General features: G+C 36.0%; 1 protein-coding gene across 1 annotated transcript; it reads left to right on the forward strand.

Annotated features, from left to right (window-relative positions):
• Positions 1-9,041: 9,041 nt before the first annotated feature.
• On the forward strand, positions 9,042-11,251 carry LOC111903093 (protein PLASTID MOVEMENT IMPAIRED 2). The gene is made up of 2 exons (XM_023898878.3): positions 9,042-9,361; positions 9,454-11,251. Exons 1-2 carry the CDS (start codon positions 9,350-9,352, stop codon positions 11,080-11,082), a joined length of 1,641 nt encoding a protein of 546 aa, XP_023754646.1. The 5' UTR covers positions 9,042-9,349; the 3' UTR covers positions 11,083-11,251.
• Positions 11,252-21,007: the final 9,756 nt, after the last annotated feature.

The raw sequence follows: 21,007 nt of genomic DNA on the forward strand, positions 1-21,007 counted from the left end.
TCGACCGGTATACTGGGGACTATCTCCCCCTACTGTCACCAGCACATAGCATCATATCATACTAGCACAATAACATATCACAGGTAGTAGCAACCCTAGATGAATATCATAGAGACAAACATCTATCATACAATCCTACTGGTGGGCCGGCATTGTGGTCGTAGACCCACCGCTACTGGAAGGTAACTCACCTCAAAGTAGCTGTTGATCTGCGTGGAAACTGACTGTCTTCTGCTGCTGCTGCTCCGAAAATCCTCCAGCTATAATTCTCATAAACCCTTAGTCAAATATTGCTAACCGACCTCAGGGTAAAATGACCATTTACCCCTAACCAAACCAAGAGTCAAAGTCAAATTCAACTTCCAGTTGACCCGACTCGCCGAGTCCCTATCCCTTTGTCCGACCATAAACCCGTCTCTACTCGCCGAGTTAAGCATTGACTCGACGAGTTTTCCTTCTAAACCAAAGGCCAATAGTCCTTCATCCTACTTGCCGAGTAACACCCTATGACTCACTACTCCAACCTGCAACACGAAAAGGGGGAAAACTTGGGGACTCGCGACTCGACTCGCCGAGTCTGATGAACGACTCGCCGAGTCTGCCACATGCAAATACTATATACTCAATTTTGCTTGAATCCAGCTCATGCCATTCATAGATATGGGTTTCTAGGGCCTGATTAACACGTAAAGTTTCCAACTTTACGTGTAAATAAACACCAATGAAGGTTTTAGGGCTCAAAATGCACTAAAAGAGTAGATCTAGGGCTTTCATGCAATATGGCTCCATAAAGGCAGTAGATCCAAGCTCCTGGAGCTCAATCATGCCTAGATCTAGAGGCTAAACAACTTATTACAAACCCTAATACACAAACAAGCTTGGGGAAAGGCTCAAGAAGGGCTTTCATGGAGCTACAAGGGACAATAAGCATGAAAACAGAGGGAAACTGAGTTATACCTCAAGGAAATCACTGAGATAACACAAGGATGTATGTCCTCCTTCTTCTCTTCTTGATCTACTCTCCTTCCCTCTCCAAATCTTCAAGAAAACACACTAAAAATGCTTCAATCCCACAAGGAACAAGGCTTGGACGAAGTAGAGAGATCTGAGGGTGAAGGGGCGAGCTTGGGGGCGGATAAGAAGGTTTAAATAGGGTGCAAACCCTTGAAATTTAGGGTTTCATCAGACAGCGGGGACTCGTCGAGTCTAGAATGTGGACTCGCCGAGTCGCCAACTTAAACGTGCTCCCAAACCCGTCTCCACTCGGCGAGTCGAGCCTACAACTCGCTGAGTCCAAGGCTAAAAATGCAAAATACTTAGATAAATTTTACATACCAGGAACCAGGTGCTACTGGATTGGGCCTTGGGCTTAAGTCAAGCTAAGTTACAGGGTAAAGTAGTCTTTTACCCCAAGCATGGATTTATGAATATGTGTTAGAACCCAATTATTAATTCAGTGTTATTTGATATTGACAAATCAAGAATCTGTCATCGAGCAGTTATGGTTCTGTCAGCAGGACTTCAGCAGTGTGAGGTGAGTTTCCTTCTAGTAGGAACGGGTCTACGGCCACAATGCCGACCCGTTTAGATAACATTAGTTCCAGACTGCGGTCCGATGCCGAGGTGGTCCCGAGAAGTAGTTCAATATGCTTGATGTCTTTGTGATTCAAGCATGTCTATGTGTTATGTGTTCCAGATTGCGGTCCGATGCAGTATGCAATATATGTGTTATTGTTATATGTTATGATTATGTTATGCTATGTTTAGTCAGTTCCGGACTTCGGTCCGATGCAATGGGCAAGGCCCTAGTTAGTTCCGGACTTCGGTACGATGCAGTGGGTAAGGCCCTAGTTAGTTTCGGACTTCGGTCCGATGCAGTGGGCAAGGCCCAAGTTAGTTTCGAACTTCGGTCCGATGCAGTGGGCAAGGACCTAGTCAGTTCCAGACTTTGGTACGATGCAGAGGGAAAGGCCCTAGTTAGTTCCGGACTTTGGTCTGATGCAGTGGAAAAGGCCCTAGTCAGCTCCGGACTTCGGTCTGATGCAGTGGTCAAGGCCCAGTATGTGCTTTATGTGTTATTGTATGGTATGTGGTAGTTTAGGGGAGCTCACTAAGCTTTGTGATTACATTTTTCAGTTTTGGTTTCAGGCACTCGGTTTTCAAAAGAGGAACTCGGGAAGATTGTAGTGTACACACCATTTGTTCAGCCTAGGATGTTTATACTCTTATATACTTGAGAGTTACAATATTTTGAGATACATTACTTATGATTTTTATATGAGTTTTATCGACTATGGTTTTTATTATTAAATTAAACAAAATTTTCAGACTGTGTTTTTGGGATGTTTCACACATGTATAACTAAATGGTATAAGTGGGCATTCTAACGTAATTGAACTACTAGTAACAATGATGGTTGTTTATCCTTCCTGTTTCTATGAGATGATCACATTTTCACGTTCCAGTTGTCCCTCTTGTAACAATCCTCCTAACGCCTCCAAAGCACTTGGGTGCAAGCATACAAAAGACGCTCGCATGTGCCTTTCTATACTAGCTACACCGATTATAGCTTCCTTAATTTCTTTCGTGGGAATCAATAGGTCTGAAATTTTTTACTAATGGTAGTGCTTGAACTTAGACATGTTCCTTCATCCTTCGATGCACCTTCAATCCTAACTCTTGAGTCATACACTCAACTTCCAATGGATATATACACGTTACTTCCTTACTCATCCTATGATGTGGTTTTTATCAAAGCTAAAGTATCAGACTAAACGATCATATCTTGACAACCTTTTTTAAGAGATCCATAATGAGCTAAATCCTTGTTTCTATGAGACAAACCCTAGCAAGGAAGACACAATCTGTCTTGTTCTAATGTGGTACAATCATATCATGGCAGTTAGCAATTCTAGCTGCTAGTTGCTTCACCCCAACAAAGGCTTATAATCCTTATGTCGATAACCTTGATCATCTCATTCTTAAATGACTAAATTCATCATTATGTTGGACAAGGTTCCCAAAACCAACTCTTTTATGCAAATTTACTTTATCCAGAATCGATCACCATACAATAGGTAATGATGGAAATATCGCAAAATGAATTTTATAGTGTTAGCCACACTATCTAACCAACTACTAATGCCTTATAAACTTTTTAACTTTTCTTTATCCAAGTATGAGTCATGTGCTTTGGGTAGTATAATCCTTTACTACCTTTCACACCTACTCATACTTATCCCAAGAAGTGTCTCGCAGTTTCCAAGTCACTTCCAACACTACCCACAATGATTGCTAAATATATATATATATATATATATATATATATATATATATATATATATATATGTGTGTGTGTGTGTGTGTGTGTGTGTGTATGTGTCCCAACAAGCATATACAACATATCTTCCTAGACTCTACTAGGATTTTGCATCTCTATTGATGCCTTGCCTTATGAATATATGCCCCATTGAGCACATACTATACTTCCTAGACTCTTCTTCTAGGATTCCTTTCATTTCACCCTACTATAAGTCGAGGAAGATTTTCTACCAATATTAAATAATTAATGGACAAATACAATTACATGCTACCAAAATCAAACAGTTTGTTGACTGAAAATTCTAACAACAATTAGACTCATACGAGAGTTGTAGAATAGCGCCAAATCAAGCAATCCAAAACTATTTAATTCTGGGATCATGTAACCTAATATATTTGTGAAATAGCTAATTAATATCAATATATGTTCTAAGCAGCAAATAACAACAATTTATATGCTATAAGGCATCTAAAGTATCAGACAATTCTGTCTTGCAATTCCTGTAAAGATCCCTAGCCTAATACTAGCATGCATTTCTAACAGTTCATATATCAACATACATAACAATATCGTTATTTTGGGAATTACTTTCCTTTCTAAGCTTTGGCTGACTGTATGCATCACATTCTTTTCTTTTCTCTAAAAAGATTTATTAATTACTCAGATCATTAGTTTGAGTCTGGAATCACATAAGTGTTCATCTAATTCACTTAAACTATGGCTCTGATACCAACTTCTAACGTCCCAATTTTTAACCCAAAATTTTATTTTTATTTATTCAAATATATCATAGTATAATAACATTTTTGAAGAAATGATACGAATACGCATGTGTACAGTCGAGCCTTGCCCTTCTCACGAATTAATGAAGTACTTGAAAAACATTTTTAATCAACTGGATAAGCATGAAGCTTAGTGAGTTCCCCAACCAATCCAACATGATCATTTCAGAAAAGCTATACAACTGGGAGGCATGATCATTTCGGCATACAGCTTTTCTGAAATCCAACAACCAAGCCAACATGCTCATTCTAGACACCTCTCTCGTAAGTAGATCAATCGGTATTATGAGTGCAATTACTGATAAATCTTATTTATAAATTCATAACAACGACTATGAATATAAATATAAGTTACACTTAAAGCATAGTAAGTGTAGGCTAACTTTCAAGATTCCTAGTGAAAAGTTGAAAAGTTGCGGGTAGGACCTCGATACCGAGCACTTCTTTCTGCCCGACTCTCTGTTGATCCAGAGTCTCACAAAAACTCCTAAATACTAAAGATATTTCAGAATTGGAAGTAGGGATTTTCAAAGGAATTTTCTCTAGAGGTGTGAGGAATAGTAAGAACATTCACCATATATTTATAGGCGATTTTGAGGAGGTGTGTGCCACGCTACGGCGACGTCTCTCATCTTCCACACTGCCACGTGTCGCTTTTCCTTTGGTCCACACCTACCTTCTAGAAGTTGCACGCGTCGCGCGTACGAGATTTAATTTTCTTCTAAAAGCATATATTTCTCATACGAACTCTATTTTCGACGTTCTTTATATCCACACGTAGCTATCGACAAGTACTAAAACTTTCTTTTAGGCTCCATTGGCTAATTCTCACTCTATTTCTAAAGTTATATTTTTAAATGGCTTAGATTGTTAAAACCCATATAAAAATCATAACTCCTTCATACGACATGCGTTGTGGAATGTCTTTATATATCGACGGGTTCATATTCATGAGATCTTTAACTCTCGTTTAGATTGTTTCGGCTAACAATCAACTAATTTGAATTTTGATTCCTGTGTGGCACACTGTTGCGCTGAAACTTCAAAAAAAAATCATAACTTTCACATACAAAGTCAGATTTAGGCATTCTTCACATGCATGCTCTCGGAATTATGATCACTACGAATTTTATTTAGATCACCAAGGCTAATAAGTATTAGATTTATACTTTGTATTAAATCATATTGTAAGTCGAAAACAGAGTGAACGGGTAAATGGATTATTGATTATGGTGCCACTGAACACGTTACTTATGATAACATGAAAAATTACCCTCTGAACGCTTTGAAATACTCGTAATCATACCTAATAGTGACACCATTCCCGTCAAGAGTCATGGAAATCACACCTACCATACGGTATTACCATAAAGGATGTTTTGCATGTGACAGATTTTGAATGCAACCTTCTATAAGTGAGCAAAATTAGTAATGACTTTAGGGATGAGGAAAAGGATCGAACCGGCCCGAACCGGACCGGACCTAGGAACCGGCTTCGGCCAAAATCAAGAACCGAACCGGCCCGGCGGTTCTACCGGTTCCCAGTTCCTACTGGTTCTTGTCGTGTCTACAAATTTTGGAACCGGTCCTCGAAAAATAGCATCATACGGTTCCGGTTTTTTCCGGTTCTACCGGTTTCGGTTATATCGGTTCCGGTTCCTATCAGTTCCCGGTTCCAAAAATCCACAAAAATAATGTCCCGGTCCCGGCCCGACCGGTTCCATCGGGTTCCGGTTCCGGTACCGGTTCTGGCCATTCCCCGGTCCATATGCTCATCCCTAAATGACTTACAATATGCTATCAAGTCTCCCAAAATTCTTTGTCATAGAGGACTTGAGCTCAAGGGCATTAATTGGAACAGGTGAATGTGTCGAGGGATTGTATAGGACGGGGACGAGAGGACATGCTTTAATGACAAGTTCTGGTACTTGGACCAAAAGATTGGGGAACGCTTATGTTTCTAAACTTTGTCGTTTTGATTTTATTAAGAATATTTCAGTTAATTCAAACATTGTTTATGACTCATGCATTAAAGCAAAGTTTACTAGATTACCTTTCCATCTTAGCAACACTAAACCTGGATTTGATCACTTGAGGGGTTTTGGTTGTCAAGCATATTATCGAAGCATAGAAACTAGGGGAGATAAAGTTGAGATGAGAGGAAGACCAGGAGTGTTCTTCGATTACTCACCAAGAACAAAAGGGTACAAAATATATGATCCACAACACAACAAGATCATTGTGTAAAGGGATGTAAAATTCGTTGAAGATGTTTTTCCTTTCTCTAACGTAAATGGGATTGAAAACAAAAAGAGTTTTTCTTGTCTTTCCAAAGGAGTAGGAATTGCAGTTAGGACGGAACAACCCGTTGATCATGCTCAAACATATCCCAGTCCATCTGAAGACCAAGAAACCATTCATCATGAACAAGAGAGCCTTCAACGGCCAAAATGAAATCAATTTATGCCAGTTCTTCTCAATGATTATAACATCAAGATTTCCCCATCCCTCGATCCCGAAGATTTATCTTCCTTCTCCGATCATCAACCCTTAACCGTACATCTTTTAGCTAATTTTGTCTCTTACAATAATTTTACTGATAAACACAAAGCTTTTCTTGCAGCCATTACCTCAAGTATTGAGCCAAAGAACTTTGTACAAAACATGTAGGATCCCAAGTGGGTAGAAGTTATGAAGAATGAAATCCAAGCTCTTAAAAAAACAACTTGGATTCTTCAAGAGCTACCGTAAGGAAAGCATGTTATTGACTCGAAATGGGTTTACAAGATAAAATATAAACCCAATGGAGGAATAGAAAGATAAAATCCCTCTTAGTCACTAAAGGGTTCACACAAATGAAAGGAGTGGATTATCACGATACCTTTTCCCCAGTTGAAAAACTTTTCATAGTCAGAAATCTTCTTCTTATTGCTGTAAAAAAAGGGTTTTCATGTTTATCAGCCAGATGTGAAGAACAACGTTTTACACAACGATTTAAATGAAGATGTTTACTTAAAGATGCCACAAGGTTTTGGATCAAAGGATGATCCGCGTGTATGCAAATTAAAAATGGTCCCTTTATGGGCTCAAGTAGGCCTCTAGAAATTGGTATAAAAATTTTACCATTTTCTTACAACGCATTCGTTTAAAACCTTCAGGGGCTGATCATTCCTTATTTCTTTGTAAAAATAATGATTCTTTTGTTGTTGATCTTATTTACGTGGATAATGTTATCATTGTTGGTGATAACATGCAAAAGATACGAGATACGAAAAAGGCTCTTGATACTGAGTTTAGCATCAAAGATCTAGGTCCTTTAAAGTTTTTCCTCGGTATTGAGGTTGCTAGAACACAATATGGCATGGTACTAGTCAACGAAAATACACCTTGGATATTTTGGAAGATGTAGTGATGCTTGGTTGTCGACATGTTTCCTTTCCTATGGAGAAAATTTTGAAACTAGATAAATGTGAAGGAGAAGCCACGATAGATGCCAATCAATATAGACGTCCTGTGGGTAGATTGCTCTATCTTCAAGCGACTCGACCAGACATCACTTACTATGTCAATGTTCTCAGGCAATGACTAGAAGGTCTAGAACTGGATACCTTCTACTATTAGGTGGTTCTTTGATTTTCTGGAAATCAAAGAAGCAGTCATTTGTCTCCCTTTTATCGGCTGAGGTCGAATACAGAGCCATGACATCTACTGTTAGTGAAGTAATATGTATGAGGTGGATGTTGAAGGAGCTTTACATGTCTCATTTTGGTCCAACTCAACTTTTTTGTGATAATCAAGCTGCGAGGCATATCGACAATAATTCAGTTTTCCATGAGCAAACTAAGCATGTGGAAATGGATTGCTATTTTGTTCGAGAACGCGTTGAGTCCAAGGAAGTTCTGCTTATGCAGATTGACTCGAAGACTCAAGTTGCTGATGTTTTCACCAAGCCTTTAGGGGCTCAACGATTTCGTGATTTTCTTGACAAGTTGGGCGTTATAAATCTTCACGCTTCAACTTGAGGGGGAGTACTGAGAATAATATTTTTTTCCGTTTATATCCATATCTGTTCATTTTATGTTTATCTCTTTAATTTAGGAGTGTTTGTTAGTTTCCTCATCATTGTATTCCCTAGCACCGTTTATATAAAGGGTGCTATTTTCAAGATTATCAATTAATAGAAAAACCTTTAACATAATAACAAAGTTATTATAGGTTTTTTTTAGTACACTAGCTGAAAAAACTAGTTTTTAGCTTGTATGTTAATTTATAAAACATTATCTCAAATAGCTTATAAGTTTATAAGTTACTTTTTGGTTTCACAAAACATTACAAAACACTATGTTATATGTACCAAACACAACCTTAATACTAACATGAAACCTTTCCAACTAAAAAACAATATCATGTAACTTCAAAATCCACCATCTCTAAAACATGTTCGCCATCTTGTGCAACAAAATTTTAACACATTGTCTTTGCAAATGACATAGTAGGACAAACCTTATTACGAGAGTTTGGATGATTATTAATAAGCCACACAAGATTCACCTTTTACTACAACTACAAACATCAAAAATGAAAACACCTAAATGACCTTTTCTATGTCCGGCCAAGGAAACAAAAACTTCAGAAAAAACGAACATTAGTTAGCTCATACTAATGATCCTTGAAAATGACATTTTTTCTTCAAGAATGTTGTTTATTTCCTAAAGAATACCCACCATCCATCATGCATATAACTATTTAATTATCAACAACAAATTACCATTAGTAAAAGTATCTTGTGGACATGCATGTATTTCATGAGCAAGGAGACATTATTTATCCATTAGCGATGATAGGAGATGATAACAAGCAGATTAGTGGGTCCCGGGTATAAAAATTAGAGGCTATGATGATTCCAATGTCCAGCAAGACAGCAATGGCCAAGATTCTATTTTTTTCCTTCACTTTTAACCCTCATTTTCCTTTTATTTACAACTTCAACCATTCAAAACATATACCCCAAATCTTTCCAAATTCCTTTCACTTTATCTAAATCTTCCATCTCATCCCACTTTCTGTTTATCTTGTTTCTGTGTGCTTGAGTGAAAGATTCTACCTTGCGCAGTCAACTTGTTGTACTTTCTTCGTTGAGCTTTCTGGGTGTTGGTTGAATCATTAGTTTTGTGCAGAGTGTGTGATGCTGTGAAAGATTGTACTTTTTTCCTTCTGGTGTTGTACGTTGTTCTAGCAAACAGTCATGATGCTTCAGGTAACTCCAATCTTGATTCTGTCGTATTCGTATGATTCGTGATTATAGTTTATAGAGTTGTCTATGGATTTCTCGTTTCCAAATTGTTACAGCCATCTGCAGAAAAGGAAAACTATCGAAATAAAGACAACAAAGAGAAATCTCCAATGTGGAAATCTGAAACCGATAGCGTAGAGTCCGAGCTTTCTGATGCGAAAAGAGCAGTTCGTGATCTAACTTTAAAGATCGAAGAATCAAATTCCAGAGCCAAATTGCAGAGAAAACCAAAATGGCGCCAACAAGAAGAAGAAGAAGCAGAAACTTCATTGAGGAGCGAGGATGATCGATATGAAAAAGTGATGAAGGAACTTGAACATGTGAAACGAGAATTGGAAAAACTTAAGCTCGATATGGCTCGCGTGTTAAAGCAGAAGAGGCACGCCGAGAGAGAAGCAAAAGAATCGAATTCTAAAAGGTCCAATCTTTCTGCCTCCATTGTATTGATGAAGAAAGAGATTCAAGAACTGGGTGAGGAACAAGCTCTTGTTGAATTAGCTCGAATTGAAGCTGTTAGAGAATGGGAAGCCATTGAAGCGCAGAGAGTGGAAGAAGCGAATCGCTATAAAACTCAGGTGGAAGAGAACGAAAGGACAAGAGAGCTTCAAATTACGCTTTCTGATATAAATTTGTTAGAAAGTGAACTGAACATGGCTAAAGAAATGGACAAGAGAACTGAGGCCATGTCACGGAATCAAGAAGGGTCTCCGTTAAACACGATTACAGAAGAACTGGAGGCCGCAAAACGAGAACTTGCTTCCATTAAAGGAGAAGGGTTTAATTTCATGGCCTCCATGGATATCATTAGAAAGGAGCTTAAGCATGTTCGAGAGGAAACAGCTCGATTAGAGAAAGCAGAACAGAAACGAGAGTTGACTGTTCAAAACCTCAACTCGAAGATCTTAAGGGCGAAAGCCAGACTAGAAGCACTTACAGCTTCTGAAACGAAAAACAACACAGTTGCAGCCAATCTATCGATAACACTCGCACAATTAAGAGCAGAAACCGAGAAAGCAAAGAAAGAAAAAGACGTTGTAGATGAAGAAATCGAAAACATGAAGGGAGAAATTGATAAAACTGAATTTGAAATAGATTTAGAAGAGGAAAAATTAGTAGCTGCCATGGAGGAGCTTAAAGCAATCAAATCATCAGAATCTGAAACCCTAGGAAATCTAAGGAAACTGATCAACACTACAGTAGAAGCTAGAGAAATGGCTTCGATTAACAGCTCGATAATCACAATCACGGATTTCGAATACAATTACTTAACGGGGAAGGCAGGTGGAGCTAAAGACCTTGCTGATAAGAAAATCGCTGCAGCTGAGGCCTGGGTGGAAGCTTTGAAGGCAAACGAAAGAGAGATATTGATGAAATTTGAGATAAAACAACGAGAAATTAGGGATTTAAGCATTGAGGTAGAGGAAGAAGAAGAAGAAGAAGAAGACGTAGCAGAAGAAGATCGAAGCAGTCGACATGCAAAGATCGGGGCAAAAGTTATGGCATCGTCTCGGAAATCCATGTATAGAGTTGGGAACATGGGAACTGCGAGACGGGTGAGATCACAGAAGTTTCGATCTCCAGCATCCCGATATACCCCTAAATCGGCTTCATCGAAGGGTGAAACAGTGATGCCAAAACTCAAAAAATTGTTTAACAACGCAGCAATGGGTGAGGGAATGATTTGATGATGAAGGTTTGTTGAGATTTGTGTAAGCTGAATAATGAACGTTGAAGAAGAATTGATAAGTCGTCCTTTGAAGTTTCTTTTATAAAAGAATGTAAATGCAAATGTATATGTAAACCGAGTACAAGTTTTTGAACATAATTTATGGCTTTTATGACGTTTTGGAATTAGGCTCGGCAGTCGTGTCGTGTTCGGGTTGGCGTGTCGTGGGTTGGCGTGTTGGCGGGTCAAAATATGTCAACCCAAACACGACCCATTTAAATATACAGGTCACGGGTTGGCGGGTTTGGAACATTAACCCATATATGACCCATGAACCCATTTATTTATACGGGTTCACAGGTTGGTGAGTTTGTGGGTTAGATTTGGGTTCGTGGGTTAGATTCCATAAATAAAATTAATAATTAAACATGAATAAATTCTTGATGGTTGATGCAAACATATCTAAATTTTAGACACTTAACTACTTAAGTCTTAAAGTCTTAAACATCCAAATGAAAATTAAAAACATTCATAGAAACATGTTCAATGCCTCAATCGCTCATATAGCCACACACCGATACACCATTTGATTTAGGGAAAAAATGAGGAAAATCAATTGGTTACAAACTTACTTACGACCTTATGAGTTAGGACCACAAGTCAAAATATAAATACATTTAAAAATAAAAAATATATTTTTTTAATTAAAAATATAAACGGGTTGGCGGGTCAACCCATTTATTTTTTGAGAAACTCATATATGACCCGTTTAATAAACGTGTTGGCGGGTTGACGGGTTGACGGGTTGGCGTGTTGAAAAACTCAACCCAAACTCGTTTATTTCGTGTCGTATCGTGGGTCGTGTCGAGAATTGCCGGCCCTATTTGGAATGAAGAAAAGCTACCATTAATGATTTTTTAACATATTTTATGTTTTGGTCACGACCCAAAGTTGGAGGCCCGGTCCACAAGAGAAGGGTTGTTGGGCGTAGCGGCAAGGCCAAAACGTATTCAATGTAAGGCCAATAATAAAGTTGTGGCTCTTGAGTCTTGACTAGAGCAAATGGTGATTTTTTAGGCTTGTGGGCTTTGTACCCATAAAGGCATATTGTGAGTGTGATAGTGTATTTTCTACAAATCTAATAAAATGTTTTTAGTTTTGTATATAGATGTAGTATAGTTAATCTTATTGTATTACTTTGTTTTTTATTTTTACTTGCATCTTTATTGTGTTTATCATATCTCTTAAACCTAACAATTAGTATTAGAAATAGAGATACGACCGAAGGTGAGAATGTTGAGATCCATAAATTTGAAGGTTACGGTTTTTATTTTATAAGTTTTAGATTGTAGATTACATCTAGAAGAAGTTACACTAACATTTGTATGAGAAGAAACATGAAGAGATGAAGTAGTATGATTGGAAAATGTTGGATCGACAAACTCTTGATGTGGTTAGGTTGTCGTTGGCTAAGAATGTTTTGTAAAACCTTATCGGCGAATTTAGGGTTAATGTCATAAAAACTCTCAAGTTTTCAGGATTTTGTCGGTTTTGCCAAAAGTTGAAATTTATGTCCGTTTTTACGCAAACATTTTCGAAAAAATGTTCGGTTTTACCCTTTTACCGGTGATAACAGGTTTTCCAGATTACCATTATATTAAATTCGCCAAAAAACCCTTAAATTTATTATTTTTTTTGCGTTTTTACCCTTAAGTTTATAATTTTTTTACACTTTTACCCTAAGTATATTTTTTTCATAATATACATATTCATGCAAAAAAAATTGTATTTATATACGAAAAAATATTTAATTAAATATTATATTTATATTTTTTTAATGTTATATATATATATATATATATATATATATATATATATATATATATATACATACATATATATATATATATATATATATATATATATATATATATATATATATATATATATATATATATATATACACACATTTGTTTGTTTGTTTGTGTGCGTGTGTTTTGCATTGTTATACCATTTAAAAAGATAAATAATATTTTTAGAATTATGAATATGTGTTTTATAGATATAGTTTTTAGAAGTATAAATAAATATTTTTACATTTTTATATATTAATATGTATCTATACTTCTAAAAATATATTTATACTTAAAAAAAAACATATATCAAAATATACATATTTACACTTCTAAACATATATGTATATACTTATATAAACATGTTTATGAATGAACAAGTTTTTTTATTGTTATGTATATTTTTAAATACATAAAAATACGTATTTGTAGTTCTAAAAACATATTAATTTGTTTTTTTACATCTTAAATGGTTTATCCAAGAAAAAAAAATCCATACACACACACACACACACACACACACACACATATATATATATATATATATATATATATATATATATATACATACTAGCAGTGTACCCGCGCAAAGCGGCGGGGCGTGTAAATTCTTTCGGTGATATGTTTCCTCTACAAAAATGTTATGTTACAAAAGAAAGTACATGTCGAAGACAAAATAATCAAACTATGGTGTTATTTGTTACATGATACATCAAATAACCGATAAAAACAAACTGGTCAAGACGACATAAAATATGAAATGTTTAAGCCATTCAAACAAAAATAAAGAATTATAAGAATACACAAAATATGAAAATTTGTAATAACACATGACTAATTATATATTATTAATCATGCAACACTTCTTTATACACCACATTTGATGTATAAACTTCATCACCTTTTAAATTTTCGTTAGGCTTCACTAATACTTTTGTGTCCCTAGCAGAAACAATATTATGTAAAAAAAACTTAAAGTTTGTCTTGTTTATGATTTTATTACTAACTTTGGACTTTTATGCTATAAATTTGGATATGACGGCTAGTTTTTTTTCACTATCGTCGATTAGTTTCAATAGATGATTAGCTTTCTTTCCGCAGACGTCAAATATATTTATTTTAGTGAACACTTTCCTTTTGACAATGATTATCTCCCTTATTTTTAATATGAATGTCATCAAATCAAATGAAAGTCTTAAACTCTTATATATTTAGCTTAGTCTTTTCATTAGTTTAACATCATAATATCAATGTTAAATGCTATATATATATATATATATATATATATATATATATATATATATATATATATATATATATATATATATATATATATATATATATATACATTCTCAGTTTCATTTCGGCAACTAAATTGTCTGTTTTATTTCAAAAAAATATTAGTTAGTTATAATTTCTTTTGCGGACGGTGAATAATTTTCTTTCGAGGAATTATCTATTTTTGTGAATTATTTGGCCATTCGTAAAAATATCATATCTCAAATGAATATACAATAAATAGTCAAATATGATTTATAATTAAGATTAATATTTATTAGTTACGTGTTGGTGTTAATTTTATTAGGTGGAGAAAAGAAGTGTAGTAGTAATAATAATAATAATAATAATAATAATAATAATAATAATAATAATAATAATAATAATAAAGACGTTAGAAAGCGGTGTCATAGAACCGGTGGTTGGGGATACTGGAAGACGGGAAATGAAGTCATTTTCTGTTCCTGGACGGTGGGCTTTATAGCAGGTCAGGGAACAAATAGGTATATGCGATGGAAGAGATATTTGAATCAACATGCTAAATTTAAGGATATCTAAAAGGGTTCAAAATTTGAATGAATCCGGGATTTGAGGGAACCATATCAAATTGCTGAGAAATATAAGGAGATTTGATGAGAAATATTTGAATTCAAAATGTGGTTAAAATTTAATATTATTTTATTAATGGTTACTTATACCATCAGCTTTATCATTTGAACGTCTTAAAAAAATATTATTATTATAATCAATCTATTTTTAGAAATAGTTAGATTTCTTTTATAAGATAGTAAAGATATATATATATATATATATATATATATATATATATATATATATATATATATATATATATATAAAGAATTAACATTAAAAAAATGTAAATACAATATTTAATTAATTTTTTTCGTTTATAAATATGATTTTTCTGTTTGAATACGTATAATATGAACAAAAAAATACATAGGGTAAAAGTGTAAAAAAAAATTATAAACTTAGGGGTAAAAACGTAAAAAACTGTAAACTTAAAGGTTTTTTTGCGAAGTTAATATAATGGTAACCTGTTATCGCCGTACAAGGGTAAAACCGAACATTTTTTGGAAAATGTTAGGGTAAAAACAGACATAAAATTCAATTTTGGGCAAAACTGACAAAACCCTAAAAACTTGAACCCGCGAATTTATCTTCAACATTTTACCGAACTCTTTTAGGGCACTCCCTAATTTATCACAAAGAGTAAATCACACAAATGATCCCTATGGTTTGGGGTAATTTGCACGTTTGGTCACTAACTTATTTTTTTAATTCAGAAGATCCCTACAGTTTATTTTTATTGCGCGTTTGGTCCATGTCTTACATAAAAAGACTAGACAAAACTGCAAAAATGGTATTTGTGGTATTCATTTTTTCTGATGTTTAGTCAAAACCTCAACTTTTTTGTCTTCATGGTCCTTTTGAAATAGTTTGTTTTTGGTTTTGGTCCCACGGTAAACTGAAATGATTGTAATGCCCTTCTGATATTTTTTTTATGTTTCTTATATTTAATTTAAATGAAAAAGAAAATAAATAATTAATTTTGGCCCATATATCTCTCTATATATCTCTCTAGAAAAAGAAACACATCTAATTCCTCCAACCCCATCTTCTTCTTCCTTCTTCCTTCTTCCACCTTCGTCCTTTTCTATTTTTCTTTTTACATGCTTGACCTTGTTTCAACAAAAATAAAATCAAGAGAGGATATACCACTAGAATCACTTCACTTCTCCTATTAAACTGCCATAGTTTGGGTTCTAGATTGCAGGTGTAGTTTTAGAGGAGACGAAATGGTGTAAACCCCAATTCCAATATTCCCACATATTCCCATCTCGCAATCGGTTTAAATCACTTCACATATATCTTGAATCACCATCACAAAAAAAGAACCCATCAAAACTAGCCACTAAAATTTGAATGATTTGGTCAATGATTGATTCGAATTGATATATGGAGATCTAGGAAAGAACACAACATCGAAAGCGACGATTCCTTTGACTCGATCTGGCCGGAAAAGGAAAAGATGTCAGGTGGCGTGTGCGGCCTGAAGGGAGCGACAGAGGGGTGTCAGGACCTTTGGTGGTGTGGGTGACAAGCCACATTGTTTGCCGCTAAACGAGATTTCTGTTGCAATCGACATGAACCTTGTTGCCCCCACCGACGAGCTCAACATTCCACCATTTTCGCTCTAGTGGTTGTGAAGCCTGAGAGGAAAGGCATCGCCATGAGAAGAACAATGAATTAGGGAAATTTTGTGTGTGTTGCAGGTACTTTCTATGAAGGAGGAAGGGTGATGTTAGGGTATTAGCGTTTGATGGAGAGAGAGAGAGAGAGAGAGAGAGAGAGAGAGAGAGAGAGAAAGAGAGAGAGAGAGAGATGTGGGCCCAAATTAATTAATTATTTATTTCTATTTAAATTAAATAAGAAAAACATTTAAAAAATATCAGAAGGACATTACAGTCATTTCAGTGTACTGAGGGACCAAAAACACAAACAAACTACCTCAAAAGGACCATGAAGCCAAAAAAAAAAATCGAGGTTTGGACTAAACCTTAGGAAAAATGCATACCATAAGTATCATTTTTGCAGTTTTGTCAAAAGATTATTTTTCCCTTAATTTTTTAATTCGTTTAAATAAGGTGTGGTAGGTAAGGTAAGATAAGATGAAGTGAAAGTGGGTTTGGGGTGTGTTTATTTAAATAAATTTAAAAATCAAGGGCAAAATAGTATTTTTAGGTAAGAAAAGGACCAAACACGCAACAAAAACAAACAGTAAGGACGTTACGAGTTAACAAAATAAGTATAATTTACTTTATCATAAAAGTTGTATTTGTTTGAAGATATAATGACATACTTCTTTTTGGTAAATATCTTTGCAAAAACTTTGGACACATTCTTTTCCGTGGCTGACACTTTCCATAACAAATATGAATATGTTATATTCAAATTTTGAAACAAAATACATGATTTACCAAAACATATTAAACTAAAAAACATGGGTTTACCGTAAGTTCAATCTACAAACATATTAAACCCAAAAACATTGGTTATAAGAAGCAACAAAACCAAGAACAATAACACAAACAAATCATACATGCACACAAAAAAATATATTTTCTAAGACAATTATGTTATGAGTACTTCACTACATTATCCATTACCAGAAGCGCACCACACAGATAGACATATAACAAATTTTACATGTCACAAAAAAAGTACAATATTTTAAAGAAAGTAGGCAAACAGAGTAAACAAAAACTCACAGCAAACACAGTACACAAAAAGAGTAAACAAAATCTCATAGGCAAACAGAGTAAACAAAAACTCACCGCTTACAGGAGGATGCTCAAATGATGAAGTGACTAGAAGAGCACATAAATAATCATTGGATTATGTTTGGAAATCACAAGGATTATTCATATTTCCAAAAAAAATCACAAATGGTCCTTATGGTTTTGATTTTGTCCCTAAACCAATCTTTATGAAACAATTTTGCTTCAATGATCACTTTACAACATACATTGTACATCAGTGATCCTTTTTAGTTTTAAATTTGTCCCACTACTAGTCCTTTTGATTAACTTTATTAAAATTTTATAGTTAAACCTATGTGAAATTACTTTTTTGTTCTTAACTTTTTTATTTTAATTATTATTTTTTGTTATTTAAAAATAAATGGGCCCACCACTTAGCCGCACCCCGTCTCCTCCTTCTTCCTTTATCCTTCATTCCTTTATCACCCTTTTAACCCTCTAGTCATCTCTCTTCCCTCTCATCAGTCTTGAAGACAACCATCTCTCTCTTTCTCTATTCCTTATCAACTCACCTAGATCTTTATATTTGTAGGCTTCAAACCACCATAATACCACCACCATTGTTACTCTAATGTAATCTTTCACCTCTCTTTATACCATCGCCACCACGACTCTGTCACTAATCGCTGATCAATCTCCGAAACCGATTCCAAACTCAACGAGTTCCACTCCCCACTTCGTGCTGACTCGTCTCTCCGCTTCGATGAATTTTCCTCATCAAATGAACTTCTCGGCACCAAGAACTATGTATCAAGGCAATCACGTAAATATTTCCACAATCATCTCCATTATAATATTTACCATATTTAGTTAGTCAAAGTTTACCATGTATTGTTATTTTAGGTGTAATTGACAGCTACCTTTACTCCTGTAAATACTCCTGTAAAGGCTTTATATTGGCCACTTATTTTCCCTGTAATGTGTGAAAAATTCAATATTAAAATCAATACTTTAACATGGTATCAAGAGCTCTCATTCTCCTCTGAGAAATCTCGATCCCCACTGCCTTCCTTCTTCTCAAACCTGCAGAATCATCACAATCATGTCAGAAAAATCAACTCCTTCTACCACCATCATTCATCTCACGGCCACTACCCAATTCCCTATCAAACTTACTGCATCTAATTTTCCTGTTTGGAGAAAACAAGTCCGTTCCACCCTCATCGGCCCTGATCTCCTCTACTTCATCGATGGTTCTTCAAAACCTCCCACTAAAACCAATGTTGAGTACTCTCACTGGTACAGACAAGATCAGATCTTATTCATCGCCTTACTTGGTAGTTGCACAGATGCTATACAACCCTTGCTATCTTCTGCTGAAATATCACATGAAGCTTGGTCCTGTCTCATCACAAGCTATGCCAACGCTTCCCGTTCCCGAATCATCTCGCTCAAATCTAAACTTACCACCAATCCAAAAGGATCACGTACTATTACTGAATATCTTCACGACATGCGATCCATTGCCGACGATCTTGCCTTAGCCCAAAGTCCGGTCACTGATGAAGACTTGATGATTCACATCATCAATCAACTAGGTGATGACTTCAAAACCGTTGTTGCTGCTATCAAAGTCCAGGAAAACCCAATTACTTACTCCGAACTCTATGACAAATTAGTAGATTTTGAACGGCTCTTGAAGGAAACAACAATTCCTCCTTTTGATGTTGTCACAGCCAACTACACCCACACTTCACGTAATGGGTCTACTCCTCTAAACAGATCCATGCATCCCCTGACCTCCAATCCATGGTTACATCATGGGTCTCGCCAGGGATCACGTAACTCACGCCCACAATGGTCAAAATCGCCAAACTCCTACACCGGAAATCGCAACACTCGCTCAAACTCTCATTGCCAATTCTGCTCCATCGATGGCCATGATACGAAGGAATGTCGTAAACTCTCACGGTTTCTACGTGAGAACAACATTGAAATAAACACAGGACCAGTTGCCAACACCACAACCACTAGAACAAACCCAGTTCAACCCACTTGGCTCTTTGACAGCGGTGCATCACATCACTTTACATCAGATCCATCTAACCTGCAACCTCCAATGGACTATGGAGGGCCTGATGAAATTGTTCTTGGCAATGGTATGGGTCTCAAAATCACTCACACTAGTGACAGTAGTATCCCTACATCGTCCTGCTCTCTCTCCCTACCTCATATATTATGTGCTCCTAATTTACATCGTAATCTAATTTCGGTTGCCAAACTATGCAAAATTAACAAAGTTTCTGTCAATCAATACTTTAACACTATGTCGGATTAAAACCATTACACCAAAATCAAATGGATTCTTAAAGATGAAAAATCCCCACTCCTTCATGTTATGCGACTTCATTTTATCTAAAACCAAAAATTGATAATTTAGGTGAGAATGAATTTCAAGTAGAAAGAGAATGATATTGTGTATGAAGGTAAAGAAACTGTAATGCCCAGTTCCTGGTACGTATTTGTTTTGATTAAAGGTTCTTTGTGGAAGAGCTACTCGGCGAGTTGATGTCGAGATGGGTGCGGGCTTTAAGTGATCTACTCGGCGAGTCCACGCCTGGACTCGGCGAGTAGGCCAATCAGGAGGAGACCCAAATCCTTAGGGTTTGCACCCTATTTAAATGTCCTTATAGCCCCATCTCAGCCTCTATCATCCTCAGAGCGTTCCTCGTCGAAACCCTAGCCTCCATTTGTAAGTTTGGGTGATTTGTTGCCTTGTGAAGGATTTTTGGGGCACATTGGAGCTTAGAAGGAGAAAAGAAGAGTTTGAAGAGTGCAAGAGAGGGAGTAGATCCGAAATCTACTTTAGGAGAAGTTTCCATTCCGGTAGTAAAGTCTCTACCTTGATCTTTAGTTCATTAGATCCCATTTTGTCCCAATTTGGTGGTTTTCAAGCCCTAAAACACCAAACTCCATGTGTTTGTGCTTAATAATCCGAAAGGACTTCAGATCTAGACTTTATGGACGTGTTAGAAGCATAAAGTTGTTGTGGTTGAAGTGATTGAGGACCCCCATGGAGTGCATGACCTCTTAAAGAGCTTGGAATTGCATTTTGAGCTTATAGGGCCATGCATGCACATAAAGTTTGCAACTTTACGTGATAAGCATGCCCTAGGATCATAGATATGTGGTTTTGAAGAGTTGCATGTCTCAGATTTGGCTCATATGGGAAATGGGTCAAGGGACTCGGCGAGTCCCAAGGTGGAACTCAGCGAGTTCTATGAATATGGCCTTAGACTCGGCGAGTTGGATGAACAACTCGGCAAGTCCTATGAAGATTGCCTGGTACTCGATGAGTTGTTCTTCAAACTCGGCGAGTTGTATGAACTGTATTGTGTACGAAGGGTTTAAGTGTCAGAAGTCCAACCCTTCGTGTTTGCACGTAGGATTAGCAATCTAACGTGTTCCGATAGTCCCAAAAACCCCAAACCCTCATGAAGGATGTTCGGATAAGGATCTGGAAGTGAGT

This window comes from Lactuca sativa, chromosome 2 (genome assembly GCF_002870075.4).
Source record: "Lactuca sativa cultivar Salinas chromosome 2, Lsat_Salinas_v11, whole genome shotgun sequence".
Taxonomy (NCBI): domain Eukaryota; kingdom Viridiplantae; phylum Streptophyta; class Magnoliopsida; order Asterales; family Asteraceae; genus Lactuca; species Lactuca sativa.